The 14,197-nt window shown below is 37.4% G+C and overlaps 1 protein-coding gene across 1 annotated transcript in view; it reads left to right on the top strand.

Moving 5' to 3' along the window:
- The window catches only part of DHX57 (DExH-box helicase 57), a 32,790-nt gene extending 18,593 nt beyond the window's left edge, over positions 1–14,197 (top strand). Inside the window, exons 15-24 of the mRNA XM_015820958.1 lie at positions 192–365; positions 2,598–2,798; positions 4,508–4,784; positions 6,189–6,284; positions 6,390–6,473; positions 7,767–7,904; positions 8,849–8,923; positions 10,357–10,491; positions 10,881–11,081; positions 13,424–14,197. Coding sequence (XP_015676444.1) covers positions 192–365; positions 2,598–2,798; positions 4,508–4,784; positions 6,189–6,284; positions 6,390–6,473; positions 7,767–7,904; positions 8,849–8,923; positions 10,357–10,491; positions 10,881–11,081; positions 13,424–13,567 — 1,525 coding nt within the window. The 3' untranslated portion in view covers positions 13,568–14,197. The remainder of the gene's footprint in view (positions 1–191; positions 366–2,597; positions 2,799–4,507; positions 4,785–6,188; positions 6,285–6,389; positions 6,474–7,766; positions 7,905–8,848; positions 8,924–10,356; positions 10,492–10,880; positions 11,082–13,423) is intronic.

The raw sequence follows: 14,197 nt of genomic DNA, 5'->3' as shown, positions 1-14,197 counted from the left end.
CATATATAATAAGGGCATTTTATTAGTATACGGGCAATTGTACTGATGTGGCTTATTTAGTGTCAAAAAATGAGATGTGCACTCCAAAGAAGAATTGAAATTGCCCAATTCTGATTATGTGAAAAAAGTAATATGGAGATGGAACAAATGCTCACCAAAAAATATTTCAAACCTGTTCTCTAACCTTTTAGCTGTGTTGTGTATCGTCTCCATTCAACTCTTTCCAGTGAAGATCAGCAGTCTGTATTCTTCCAGCCTCCTCTTGGCATCACTAAGATCATCATATCTACAAACATTGCAGAAACTTCCATAACCATCAATGATGTGGTCTATGTGATTGACTCAGGAAAAATGAAAGAAAAAAGGTATTTAAAGAATCTGAGGGAAGTAGTAGATAAGAACTCAGAACAATAAACCATGTAGAAATTACCTGTTTGTAGTCCTCGCTTAGGTTTTTTTTTTTTCCAAATCATTTTCATTACAAATTATATATGCAAAGGATAAAAGTCAGTGCAAACTACAAAAGGGGGGATGAAAAGGAAAAGAAAGAAAAAAGGGGAAGAAAAAAAGAAGTAACTTCCCCCTTCATCCCAACAGGTAAAAACAATTCTAATAGTTTATCACAGCGGTTCTCAACCTATGGGTCGCGACCCCATTTGGGGTCGATCGACCATTTCACGGGGGTCACCAAGCAAGGCTGTCCGCCATTTTTTTGTCCATTTTTTTCCCCTTTTCCGGCGGGTGCCTTACCTCCCTTGGGCTGGGCCACCTGGTGGTCGGCCTGCTCCGTCTCTGCCGCTTGCCAGCTACGCCTCGGCCGGCACAGGGGGCGGAACCACGCATGCGTGGTGCTCCCGGGCAGGGAAAGTCCTCAACTTACGACTGGTTAGGTAGTCCTCGACTTACGACTGGTTTAGTCCTCGACTTACGACCGGTTTAGTCCTCGACTTATGACCGGTTGGGGGTCGCGGCATTAAAAAGGTTGAGAACCACTGGTTTATCACTATCTCTAAATAAAAGATAATCTCTCTTCTCCCCATAGCTCATCTCTTTAAGAAAAACAAAATCAAAATGCTACATCAATCAATTTTTGTCAGCAAAAATCCAGTAAGGGCAACCAGATATAACTATTTTCTTCTACTCACCCTGACCAAATAAGCCAATCTTATAAACCATTTTTTAAAGTTATTATTTGACCTCATCAAAAAAAAGTGCTGCTCACCTTTATTTCAAACAAAAATCCTTTAGAACTTTAGCAGATTTGTTTTGTATCCATAAGTAAAATTTAAGCTGGGCAGGATGTAGGCAAATTGTGATTACGGGTATAAATTTGAGGAGTGGTTGCAAAGCCTTTTTTACATTGTAGCTTCGAAGAATCGCTAAACAAGGCAATAAGGACTACCTGTATTCACATTCTAGTTTTGAGAAACAGGATTTTGATTACAAAACTCAAGGTAATTCTGAAGTATCTGTTACATTCTGTATCAAGAGAAGGATAGAGACAGGAAGCATACAAGCTTGAGAACCACAAGGAGAGATTCTAGAGCAGGGGTAGTCAACCTTGGCTCTTTTATGACTTGTGGACTTCAACTCCCAGAATTCCTGAGCCAGCTGTGAATTCTGGGAGTTGAAGTCCACGAGTCATAAAAGAGCCAAGGTTGACTACCCCTGTTCTAGAGCTACATAATGTCCATAATAGGTTTGCAGTCTGGTCCACAGTTTTGACTCATCTGCAAAAGTTACTATTATGGTTTAGTGCTTATATATATTTATCAGTGGACCTATCAAATTCAATAAGGCTTTGTTTTCCTGCTTTCCTGTCTCTCTCTTTTTTATTTGTTTTCTCTTTTACCATATTTTTAATGTCCTGTTCCTATTTAGGTAAGATTTATTACCTAACCATTCCAACCACTGAGCTGTGGTAGCACAGTGGTTAGAATGCAGTACTGCAGGCTACTTCTGCTGACTACTGGCTGCCTGCAGTTTGGCAGTTCCAGTCTCAACGGTTCAAGATTGACTCAGCCTTCCATAATTCTGAGGTCTGTAAATTGAGGACCCAGATTGTTGGGGGCAATATGCTGACTCTGTAAGCCACTTAGAGAGGGCTGTAAAGCACTGTGAAGTGGTATATAAGTCTAAATGCTATTGCTATTTAACATTTTTACTTGAGTTTCTTTGACATACGTTTTTCCTGTTTTTCTTTTGCACATTTTAAAAGAGAAACTGGTAATATATGTGAATTGATTGCCTACAATGTTTTATAAGGGTGGTTTTTTTTAGCAGTTATCAACTTTAGACTGTAAATCTTCAAGCAGTGATTTGTTGTTGTTGTTTTAAATATATTTGGGAACAAGGATAAAGACTATAAACTAGTGGCCACATATCACAGTGAGCTATCATGTAATTTAACTTTGGCTTATTGTGTTATGGGGAACCTTTATGGTTTATTTCATAAACTATGACTAAACCCATAGTTTAGCAAGAGATTTAAACAGTTACCTAGAAGAATTATACTTTCTCAGTGTTATACTTCCTAGTTCATGACCTGTCGTGTATTTTAACACTGCAAACACAGTTCTGTATTTTCCCTCTGGTAGGTATGATCCAAGCAAGGGCATGGAAAGCCTGGAGGATTCATACGTGTCCAAAGCCAATGCCTTGCAAAGAAAAGGACGAGCAGGTCGTGTAGCTTCTGGGGTTTGCTTTCATCTTTTCAGTAGCCATCATTATAATTATCATCTTTTAAAGCACCAATTGCCTGAGATACAACGAGTGCCTTTGGAACAGCTTTGTCTCAGGTATTCTTTTGCCGAATATTGCATTTTTTCCAACTAAGCCTCAACACATTATGTGGTTCATCTTGTAAATGCAAATCTCCTTCAGTTCTCACTTCCTTTTTCTCCTGTTTTCTTACTTTTGTCCCTTAACCGCTTGCTTCTTGGCAAATGTGCAAACTGATTGCCTGATTTTTCCTGATTAGCTTACTCTAAGTAGCAGTATCAAAATATTTCCAACTCTAAGCTGGCAGAAGCATCTCCTCTTTAGGTAGCACTTGTTTGTGTGCAAGTGCCACAAGTTCAGTGCCTGGGATTTCCAATTAAATAGATTGAGTAGTAATGTTAGAAGCAACCTCTATCTAGAGATGTACAATATTTAGATGCAAAGCAGGCAAATACGCTTCATATCTGCCAAGGATGCTCCCAATGTACTCAGCAGCAATCCCTTAAAGGATCAGTACAGTACTTTTTCTGGGCTCTCATAATACTTCTATATTAGAAATTATAGTCTCTGCAGTCCCAAATTTTGTTGGGATGTTAATACTATAGGTCATTAAATAGGTTTATTCATTTCCGTGTACCTTAGTGGCCATTCAAAGTTATGACAGACACCCCCCCCCCCCAAAGCCAAAAGCTATTTACAACCTGGTTCTGCAGTTCCAATGCTCCACACAATCCTGTCATTACATGACTGCATTTCAGGCCCTTTATGACCTTTATGACTGGTGGTAGTATTCCATTGTCATATGACCATGATTTACAATGGGTTTTTTTGCCAGTTTCCATGTTTTTCATCTGGTGTTTTTTTTTTTTGCCAGTTTCCATCCTTTTCATCTGTCTCTGGAAAAAAATAGTTTGGAAAGGGCAATTGCTGTATAGAAGAAGTTATTAAAGGCAATCCTCTTTTCTTCAAGCTAAAGTCTTTTTCCCAAATACTGTAGCTATGTTTGCCAGATACTTTTAGTGCTTTAACTGCATCAGTTTTATCTGAAAAGGGAACTGTTCCTGGAAATCACTATTTTTGTTTTTTTGGCTAATACTAGGTTTGCAGAAACCTGGAGCTAAATTGAGGATACAGTTTGGAGGACAGGAGCAAATTAGGTAGTAAGTAACTTAAAGAAATAGTAAAAGCATCTCCACCCATTCCCCTGCTGTGGCCAGGATCTAGTTTTCTGTGAGAGCTATGTTTCAACATATAACCATGGATAATAAAATCACAGGTTAATAGGATATTTAGCCTATGGAGGTAGGTTTAGATTCTGGAGCATTGGAAAATGGAAAAAATATCTCAAATACAAGAAGTGATCAGAAATAAGTATTTTATACTGTACGTTTTGAACCTTTAACAAAGTAAGAACATTGAAAATCACTGGATAAATTGTACACTGGATTCTTGTCAGCCTCACTAGGTAGACTAGACTAAGAAATCAACTCCACAGGAAGGCTAAAAGTATTTTTATTCAGATTGGCTATAATAACAGAAGCTTGCAAGTCTGATTGTGTTATAGTATACCTTCACTCCTTATAATTCAGTGAATTAAGAATGTGTCTGAGCCACTTCTAGATATTTCCTGTCTCTTATGGGTATAAAAAATGTTGCACAAGATCTTGTGTATGGACCTTGCATATCTGCATCAGCGGCATTTTTGTACTCTCCACAATTCTGTACTTCCTTGTACCAAATAGCAGAGGGCTTGTAATTTTCTTTGACTAAACAATTTTTTTTTCAGAATAAAGATTTTGGAAATGTTTGCCACACACAGACTTCACTCAGTGTTATCACAACTTATTGAGCCGCCAACGGGTGAATCCATAAATGCATCAAAGAAGCGGTTGCAGGATGTAGGGGCCTTAACATCAGAGGAAAAGCTTACTCCCTTGGGGCATCATTTGGCTTCCTTGCCTGTTGATGTGAGAATTGGGAAATTAATGCTTCTTGGCACCATCTTTCGCTGTCTGGATCCTGCACTAACAATAGCAGCAAGCAGGGCTCACAAATCACCTTTTGTAAGTATTATTAAGATAATCTAGGATTCCCAGATTATGGATTGTTACAGTTTCAAGAAATGACCATTCTTGGTTCCCCTTTACCAGGACATGGGCAGTTACTGAGCCACTGGTACTGGATGTAAGTGTTGGCATTGTCCTTCAATAGTGTTTGCACTCACAGCAGCAGTTCCTGCAATAGATCCACCTGCTCCTAAGCACCGACTCAACTAAGATTAAGGTGTTCGTGCCTAGTTTCACTTTCTCCCTCTTTCAAGGGTGGCTCTTTCTGGGTGTGTTCCTGGGAGGCATCATACTAGGTCCTGGCACTGAGCCTGTGCACCTGTCTGGGCAGCCCATGCTTGCTTTTTGTCATGATGGATTGTGTTCTCCTATAAGAAGTAGAAGAGGTGCTGTGCTTGTGTTGCCTATTTATTTGGAAAGCCCTGGCAAAATGCAGTGTGGCAAAAACAACAAATCTTTATTACCACATTTAGGACAGAACACACTGGTACCTAGATATACAGTTTATACACCTAAATTTATTGATAAAACTAAAAAGTTAGTATAAAATATTAAAATTACCTAACAGTGAAATGAATATAACAATAATGCAAATATTAGTGATGATCACCAGTATTAACACTAAACTTTAGTCATAGGTGGGATAAATACAGCAAATAGAGGTCCAAAATAGGGCAATCTGAAAAGATATATGAAAGTCCTGCTCAAATAAAAACATTGACAGATAAGTATAATTCTCCCTGCCAGCAGAGTTATTTCAAAATTCATCTTTAACATAGGTACTCCTTGCTTAACAGCAGTAATTGGGACCAGAATTTCTGTTGCTAGGTGAAACAATGTGACACGATCAATGTGGTGTGACATCACTTGATCATGGGACACTCCAACTTGTGTGAGCCAGTTGCCAAGCACCCAAATCGTGACCTCATGACCACAGAGGTTGGCGTGATAGCTGGAATTCTGAGTACTGGTTATATGAAGTATTACTCATTCAGCACTGTTGCAACTTTGAATAATAGCTGAACAAGTGGTCATTAAGTGAGTACTACCTGTAGATGAATATGTTCTAAGAGTCACTGTAAAGAAGCCAACTCTACAGAACCATCCCCACATGGATCTGTAGGCTGCTGAAGAGAGGCTTTTTTTAAAAAAAATATCTGCATAGGACTATGCTACTTGGCCTTTGGCTGAGATCAAGTATAGACTGACAATTTTATTATTGAGGGAGGAAGTCAATTAACCTATTATTTTACAGGTATGTAACACCACCAATTTTGAGAAGTTCTACTGTAATTCATTCCTATTTATACATAGAATTTAGATAAATTCTATACAGCTGAGACTGAATTTTAATTTTAAATATATTAGCTATGTAATGGAGCATTTTTATCAATTATAAAGATTTCTCCATGGGACAAAAGAGAGGAGGCATTCAAGAAAAAGCTTGAGTTTTCCATAGGAAACAGTGATTATCTGGCTCTCATCCAAGCATATAAGGTAAGAAATAAAAAGTTACTCTTTTTACTTTAAAGATCATGTTAAGATTCTTTCCAACTTTTGGGATTAAATAGTAAGGTGATATTTTAAATTTCTACTCTTTAGGGGTGGCGCCAGTCTTCAAAAGAGAGCTTTCAAGCAAGTTCCATATTTTGTAGACAAAATTTTTTATCAGAAAATGTTCTTCAGGTAACATGATATTTTTATTTTGCATCTTTACCTTTTGGTGACCTTGTAAAATAATTTGTTCCAATACCTACTTCTTCTTGTGCCTTATCTTTTCCCCTTATATATAACCTGAACAATTTTAGACCAGGTTTGTTTATGCTATTATTCTATTTCATTTCATTATGCCTCTGCTCTGGATGGTGGATCTCATGGTTCCAGGGGAAAAAAAGGTAGATAATTTGCACTTATGTAGAAGTCATATTCAATTCATTCAGTTGATCCTCCTCCTCCTTTGTACCACATTGTTGCCCCATTTGAGACTATATTCTCAAAAAGCACCCAATGTGGTGCATGTTGTAAAGGAAGGTGTTGGGAAGAGGCAAGATGAAATACAGGTAGTCCTTGACTTATAACTGTCAGTGAGCCAGATTGTAATTTGTGACGGTCATAACATGGGTCAGTCATGTGACTGACCTGATTTTATAACCCTTTTTGCCGAGGTTGTTAAATAAATCACCACACAAGTTAAGCAAATCTGCGCTCATTAAGCAAACTCCAGAGTCATTTAAAGAACCACTGGTTCACTATGTGTGCGGTTTTGCCAAAAACCAGAGGTAGGTGCCAGTTTTCAGCAAAACTGTCCTAAAATGCAATCATGTGACACAGAACCCTGCAAATAGTCATAAATGCAGCTGTGTTGCCAAGTGCCCGAAGTTCATTCACATGACCACATGGGGGGGGGGCTGACCATTAAACTTCAAGTCCAGGTCTTAAGTAACCCCAAGGTAGGTCTGTCATAACTTCAAATGGTTGCTAAGTAATCACTGATAAGTTAAGGACTACCTGTAATACAAGTAGTAAATTTTGGTTGCTGTTACTGATCTTCACATTGAAGACCTTTAGGAAACCATTGAAGATCACTAAGGTTTACTAGAAATGATTCAGAAATCATCACCTTTAGCCACATATGGTTGTAGTTGGGAATTAATATACTGAGAACCCAATAACTGTGTATATATTTTCACTATATATTTATGTATCTTTATACTAGATATATTTCCCACATATTTTCCAATATTCTCTTTCTATCTCAAGCTGTATTATGGTCAGAATGAGCAAAATGAAGGCATGCACAGGCCAGACATATTCTATCAGTCTTCTGGGGCTAATCCACTGCTGTACATCACCAGTATCATATCTTGGTATATGCTAAATGGGAATAAAAGAGTAACATTAATAAACTATTAGTTGCTGTTTAGAATGCTGTTTTAAAATCCTATTCGTAATTCAAAGATGTCTTTCCCATTTTTTTAGGAAATGGCACGTTTAAAAAGGCAGTTTACTGAACTACTATCTGATATTGGATTTGTGAAAGAGGGACTCCGAGCCAGAGACATAGAACAGAGATTTTCTCAAGGAGGGGATGGTGTTCTTGAAGCTACAGGAGAAGAGGTAAGAGATTTTTTAACCTATTAATTATTGTACCTACCTTTCCATGTTTCCTTTCTTCCTCAGCTATATTCTTAAGTAAAGGTTATATTTTACCTAATTCCCATGTAACTATACTGATTATTTCTGGAATACTTTTTTTCTTGTCAAGATCTAGTAGAGTGAAGATGATTTTCCAATTGCTTTGAGTATTATGAAAAGTCATTTTTTACTTCCTTACATACAGGAAGGTTCTCTCAGTCAGGTGTGAACATTGTGTTTGGTCCAACTGGTGGGTTGATGAAGCAGAGTAATTGAAGAGGAAACCTGTGATTTACATATATCACATAGTTAAACATAAGTGATGTATTAATATAAATAATATTTTGATTGTAATTCTAACTTTATTGTAATTCTAACTTTATTAAAGCTGCTTAGTACTTTAAAAATGCATGGTGACATATGTTATTGGATAGCACAAAAAAACCCTCCAGAAAATTCAAAAACAAAAATTAGAATTTTAGAATTCATCTAATAATAACTCATCCCAAGATCTACCTAACAGTAAAACAGATCATTTAAAAATAGTTTGTATGAAAATCTACCAATATATTTATACATTTCAGGGGAATGGAGATTAATATTTTGATCCTTCCACTTGGGATATTTTTAAAATTTGACATTTTAAATATTTATTCTTTGGGGGTTTTGGTGTGTGTAAAAGTTCTAACATGGAAATAGCATGTATTTATATATATCCTAAAACTTCTGAAGATATGCATTACCTTATTTTCAAACATTTCTCTGTAATCATAAGATTAAGAAATCTCTTTTAAAAGATACGTACCTGATGCCTGAAATATTCAGGATTCCTTGCCAATTGCTTCATGCTACATTGTTCTTTGCCAATGTCTACCTAAGGAACAGTCATCATATTCTTTAACTTTTAGTATGTCATTATGTCACAGGCAAATGCAAATGCAGAGAATGTCAAGTTGATATCAGCCATATTATGCGCCGCTATGTACCCAAATGTGGTTCAGGTAAGTATAAATGTCAGCCATCCCATTGGCATATGCAGCAAAAGAAACCCCTGGGTCATTATTTTACCAAGAGTATAACTTTACTGATAGATCCATACAGACACAGTAGAAGCAAAGCCAGTTTAAGTTTTCACATGAAAAACTGCATGTTAAAATTGGCCTTTCCCCCCGGGTCACCCACTGTCCATTGCCCATCAATCCAGTGCAATTATCTGCTAGTATTAATATATATTTCTCTGCCTCTGGTCTCTGAAATAGGATTGATTGTAATACTGTGATATTTTAAGGGGGAATTTATACAAGAACTTCCTTAAGCATTACAATCATTTTGGTCTCTTAGCTTTCAGGATAATTCATTATTTTATTTCATATATATCTTCTATTCATGTTTATATATGTTATCAGTAAAGAAAAGAAAGCTGAATGCCAATTTTTCTTCTTCATGTCAGATTGGCTTCTAAGTCTCCAATGAATGTAGCTTATTACTTGGCAACTCACTCTTCTTCAGACATTTTCATGACTCCTTTCTGTCTGGAACCTAGTGCTCCAATCTGCTACTGTAGGCATAGTGTTACTGATCTCTTAACTATGCTTTTAATACTCAGCAGGGCTCTTTTTCCCCACCCCACCCCAAAGTTCAAAACTAGGACTTAAAACATTTGTAAAAATTAGCACTGCAAAGTTTCGTGGAGTTTTATTGTATTGGATTGAGATGGGGACATTAGTTGGTTAATGATACTGCGTTGCAAGACCAGTCTGTGTTTATAATTGCTTGGTTCTAGGCAAGTTTGGGATAAGAGGACTTGGCTGAGGGTCAGAGAAGAGAAAGTACTGTAGCAACAAGAGAAGTGCTTTCTTGACACAATAAGGCAGGGGTGTCAAACTGCCGGCCCACGGGCCGGTTTCATCATACCGGAGCCGCGCCCACCCCATTGCCGGCAATGGCAAAAAAGCTCCGATACCTCGCGCAACATCATGTGACGTCGCGAGTTTGACATGCCTGCAATAAGGATTCCTTGGGGAGAAGGAAAAAATGGTAACTCCTGGAAGTACATAGTGTTAGAAATGAAAGCTGGTGCTAAAAACAATTTGCTTTCCAAAGACCAGCTAGTGACTTCAGGGTTGGGTTGGATTTGCACTGATTTTACATACATTGATCATGCTCACAATCATGATGCTCCAATTATCTTGTCAAACAAAAGCATTCAGGCTATGGCTTTGTAATATGTCCTACTACTAAGTTTGGAATAGATTTGGGGAATGAAGTAGTACCTCTGTGGGGTTTTTTTTAAATTTTAAGTTCCACAATATTACCATGTTGATTTGTTAGAGGAAAGCAGTTTAGTAGAAATGTCTCTTTCTATACATCTCTGTTGAAATAAATGGGGATTGCTTGTGGATATTCAGTTCGCAATTTTTATTTACCATTTTAGATAAAAGAACAAGAAAAGAAGTATCAGAAGGCTAATAGAGGAGCTGCTAAAATTAATGCAAAACCTGAAGCACTGATGTTTGCTACAAAAAACCAAGGTTACATTCACATTCATCCATCTTCTGTAAATTATCAGGTAATTTCTAACCTCCAGTCAGTAAAGTATTCCACTCAGACTTATTTTAGTATACATGAGCTTATTTGTGGAAGAAATAGCATTCACAACATTAGGCAATAGTTGCCTGCTATAAGCCTCACTGAAACTTATTGAATATTTCTGTAGACACCAACACAGATGTCTTTCTCTCTTTTCTTCTGCAGGCTTCATATGAAGCCTGCCTAGAGGTTTCAGATATCACCTCCATGTCCTCTTCAGGTCTGGCTACTTTAAGCTGGCACCGAACAAATTTTTGTTAGCAAAGTCTAAGTGGTAGTTATATAGTATAATATAGATGATATTTACAGAACCAGAGTTGTTCTTGTTTTAAATGTCCCATAAGTATTCTTTGGAATTCTGTATTTCAGACAAAGCACTTTGATAGCCCCTACTTGGTATACCATGAAATGGTAAAAACCAGCCGGATTTTTGTTCGAGACTGCAGCATGGTATCGGTATATCCACTGATCTTGTTTGGGGGAGGCCGTGTGAACATGCAGCTCCAGAATGGGGCATATGTTGTTTCCTTGGATGATGGGTGGATTAACTTCGTTGCAGCCTCACGTCAGGTAAAGAATTAAGTAACTCAGCAGATCCATTAAGTTTCTTCAAGCTGTTCTCCAAATCTGTTAGATTATAAATGTTGTAACCCCAATACACTCAAAGGACAACTTCTTAAGAATGTTTGATATAACATTACAAAGATTACATCTTTGATATAAACAATGACAGATAGTCGTTGACTCACGACCACAATTGAACCCAAAATTTCCATTGTTAAGCAGGAAAATTGTTAAGTGATATTTGCCCCATTTTACAACCTTTTTGCCAGTTTCTAAACAAATCACTGCAGTTGTTAAGTGAATCATGCAGTCATTCATTAAGTGAATTTGGCTTCTCCTTTTGACTTTGCTTGTTGGAAGCTGGTTGGGAAGGTTACAAATGGTAATCACATGATCCCGGGACAGTGCAACTGTGATAAATACATGCCAGTTGTCAAGCACCTGAATTTTGATCATATGACCATGGGGATGATGCAACAATCATAAATGTGAGAACTGCTCATAAGTAATTTTTTTCAGCTCTGTTGTAACTTCGAACAGTCACTAAATCTATGGTTGTTAGTCAAGGACTACATGTACTTTCATTTGAAGTAGTGGATGGTGATGCCTTGTACAACTTTCTATATCAATACAGGGAACAGGTTCTGTTCCTTAAAGAATACCCCCTTCTGGACTGGTCCCTAAGGCCGACATGGAAAAATGTATCTGTTCTAGAAGGCACTTACAATATAATGAGCAGCATTTTGTCTAATTTTTAAAATTTCCTACATTGAAAAGGACCAATTTCTTTATGGCCTCAAAGTAGATAGGTGATTTAAGAACAATGCCTTCTTCGTGGATATAGATGCCTTCATTGCTTGAGAACCACTGTTTTGCAGTTCACTGGCATACTACAGACCGATATGGTACTGTGTATATGTCTCATGCAATAATGTTGCAATTACAATATTGTATAGTAAGATAAATGATAATCACCATCAATGAAATAGGCCTATTATGCTAATATATGCCTATCGTCATGATAGCATTATCATCTCACAGCCAGCCTGTTTCAGAGATAGGCTAAATAAAAGAAACAGGAGAGTAGAGATGTGTTTTTAAAGTGTCAGATGAAAGAGAGGCCTGAGAAAAGTCATGATTTGCTTGCTACAGCATTACCCTCTCACACTTGGTTGTGGATTCTGGGCTTCCATAATCATTTCTGCTGCCAGAGAAAACCAAGCCTTGCCCAGCATTCAGAGACATTTGAGGGAAGAGGGGTCTGATGGGACCAGTGACATTGAGGAATGGATTCCACCTGAAGGCTATGCCTCTTGATAAACTCTGCTCTTATTATGATTAATCCCTATCTTTCCCTCCAGCCTATTGCGCATGGCCTCTCTGCCTGTGTCAGCAGCAGCCACTCATGTTGTAGATGGCCAGCATGCCTGCCTCCTTCAGCCATGTTGCTATTATTGCTTCACAAATTCCAGATATTTCCACATAGATATAGGTAATCTTCAGTGAGGGCCAGAAGAGTGGTAGGTAGAATCTCTTGCCACTCTTTTTGCCCCTCACTCCCAGAACTGCTGTCTTTTACCTCATATGCGGGCAACAGCTTTGTCGCCTCATTCCTGAGGTGTGGCAAAAAGAAGTCTGTACGGTCAGCCATTTACCAAGTGACATACTTTCTTCCCATTTAAAGATAGAAGGAAAGCATGTAATTGTGGGAAACAGCTTTTCACCTTCTTAAAAACGCATTAACACATTTCTGGTGGTTTTAAACATTTTGATTGTATGATGCAATCAACTTGTATAGGTAGATAAACTAACCTTGTAAACAACATAAAGAAAAATACTCAAGACTAATCAGTATGTTTAACATTTCTGTGCAGAGCATAAAAAAATCCAAGTTAACATATAGAAAACACTGCAAGGTTGATATGCATAGCCTTCCATGTATGTATTTTGCATTTCATTCTTTCTGTCCTAATTTAGAACATTGGGATACATGTAAGGTCAATGTAATTATAGTTTCAAGCAATACTTTACTCAGTGGGACTTGTACAAAGACCTACAGTTGCAAGCATACTAAAAATCAAACAAGGTGTCGTTCTTGAACCACTATCCTCCTGCCACATCAGAAATTTGGAAAAGGGGGTATTCAATATTTGGTGATGCAATGTATAGCAAATACCGCACAATGTACTGCTATTCAGAAAGAGAAAATAGTGAATAGAGCTTCCAGAGTCAGAGGTAGCATAAAGGAATGGCTATGTCCTTCATACTGTGCTTATGAAGTGTTTTGAGTGGCTGCTATTAGAAACCTCATCCAGAACTTTATTTTGGGTGCATATTTGTGATTTCAGGTAGCAGAACTAGTGAAAGAACTTCGCAATGAACTTGACCAGCTACTCCAGGAAAAAATTAAAAACCCCAGCATGGATCTGTGCACTTGCCCTCGAGGATCTCGGATTATTAGCTTGATTGTAAAACTCGTGACGACACAATAGCATTAGCTACTGAGGATGGCTTTCTTCTAACGTTAATGACAGAAAAATGAAATGTAGCACTTGCCCTTGTACAGCTATTTGGAAGCCTAAATATCCAATTTAAAAGCCTGTTTTTAAAGTAGCTCTAAACAGTTTTAGAATCATGATAGAAACTGATACACATTTACACAAGGAGCTTGCATATTTAAAATAAAATAAAATAAAATTCCTTTTGCAAAGCAAGGAATAAGCATTCAGAAAATAATTCATAAACAGATCACACATTTAATGTTTAATGATTCCCCATTCCTTTTTTCTGTTCAATAAAGGATTGACTCTATGATAGTCTGGCAGGATGTTAATTTGTCTTTCCCCTTCCCAAAAAGGCAGTGCATGAAATATACCATAGTCATGGTTTCTACATTGCTGTGTCCAAAAACGAATCCTGTCCAATTTCAGTAAATTTACATCTGCTTTCATTTAGTCAATCAGTGTTGGCTGCTAGAGTTCAAATATAGTGATACAAGTTATGGAATAATTTAAGCATAAAATTGGCCTAAGTTTGCAAGAACCCACTACTTATTCTCAAATAATACAGTATTGGAGCCTGATGATGTAAACTATATACAATTATATAAATATTGTAATAAA

This window comes from Protobothrops mucrosquamatus, unplaced genomic scaffold (assembly GCF_001527695.2).
Source record: "Protobothrops mucrosquamatus isolate PMUCROS unplaced genomic scaffold, P.Mucros_1.0 scaffold1224, whole genome shotgun sequence".
Classification (NCBI taxonomy): Eukaryota; Metazoa; Chordata; class Lepidosauria; order Squamata; family Viperidae; genus Protobothrops; species Protobothrops mucrosquamatus.
This window is presented reverse-complemented; position numbering and strand designations above follow the sequence as displayed.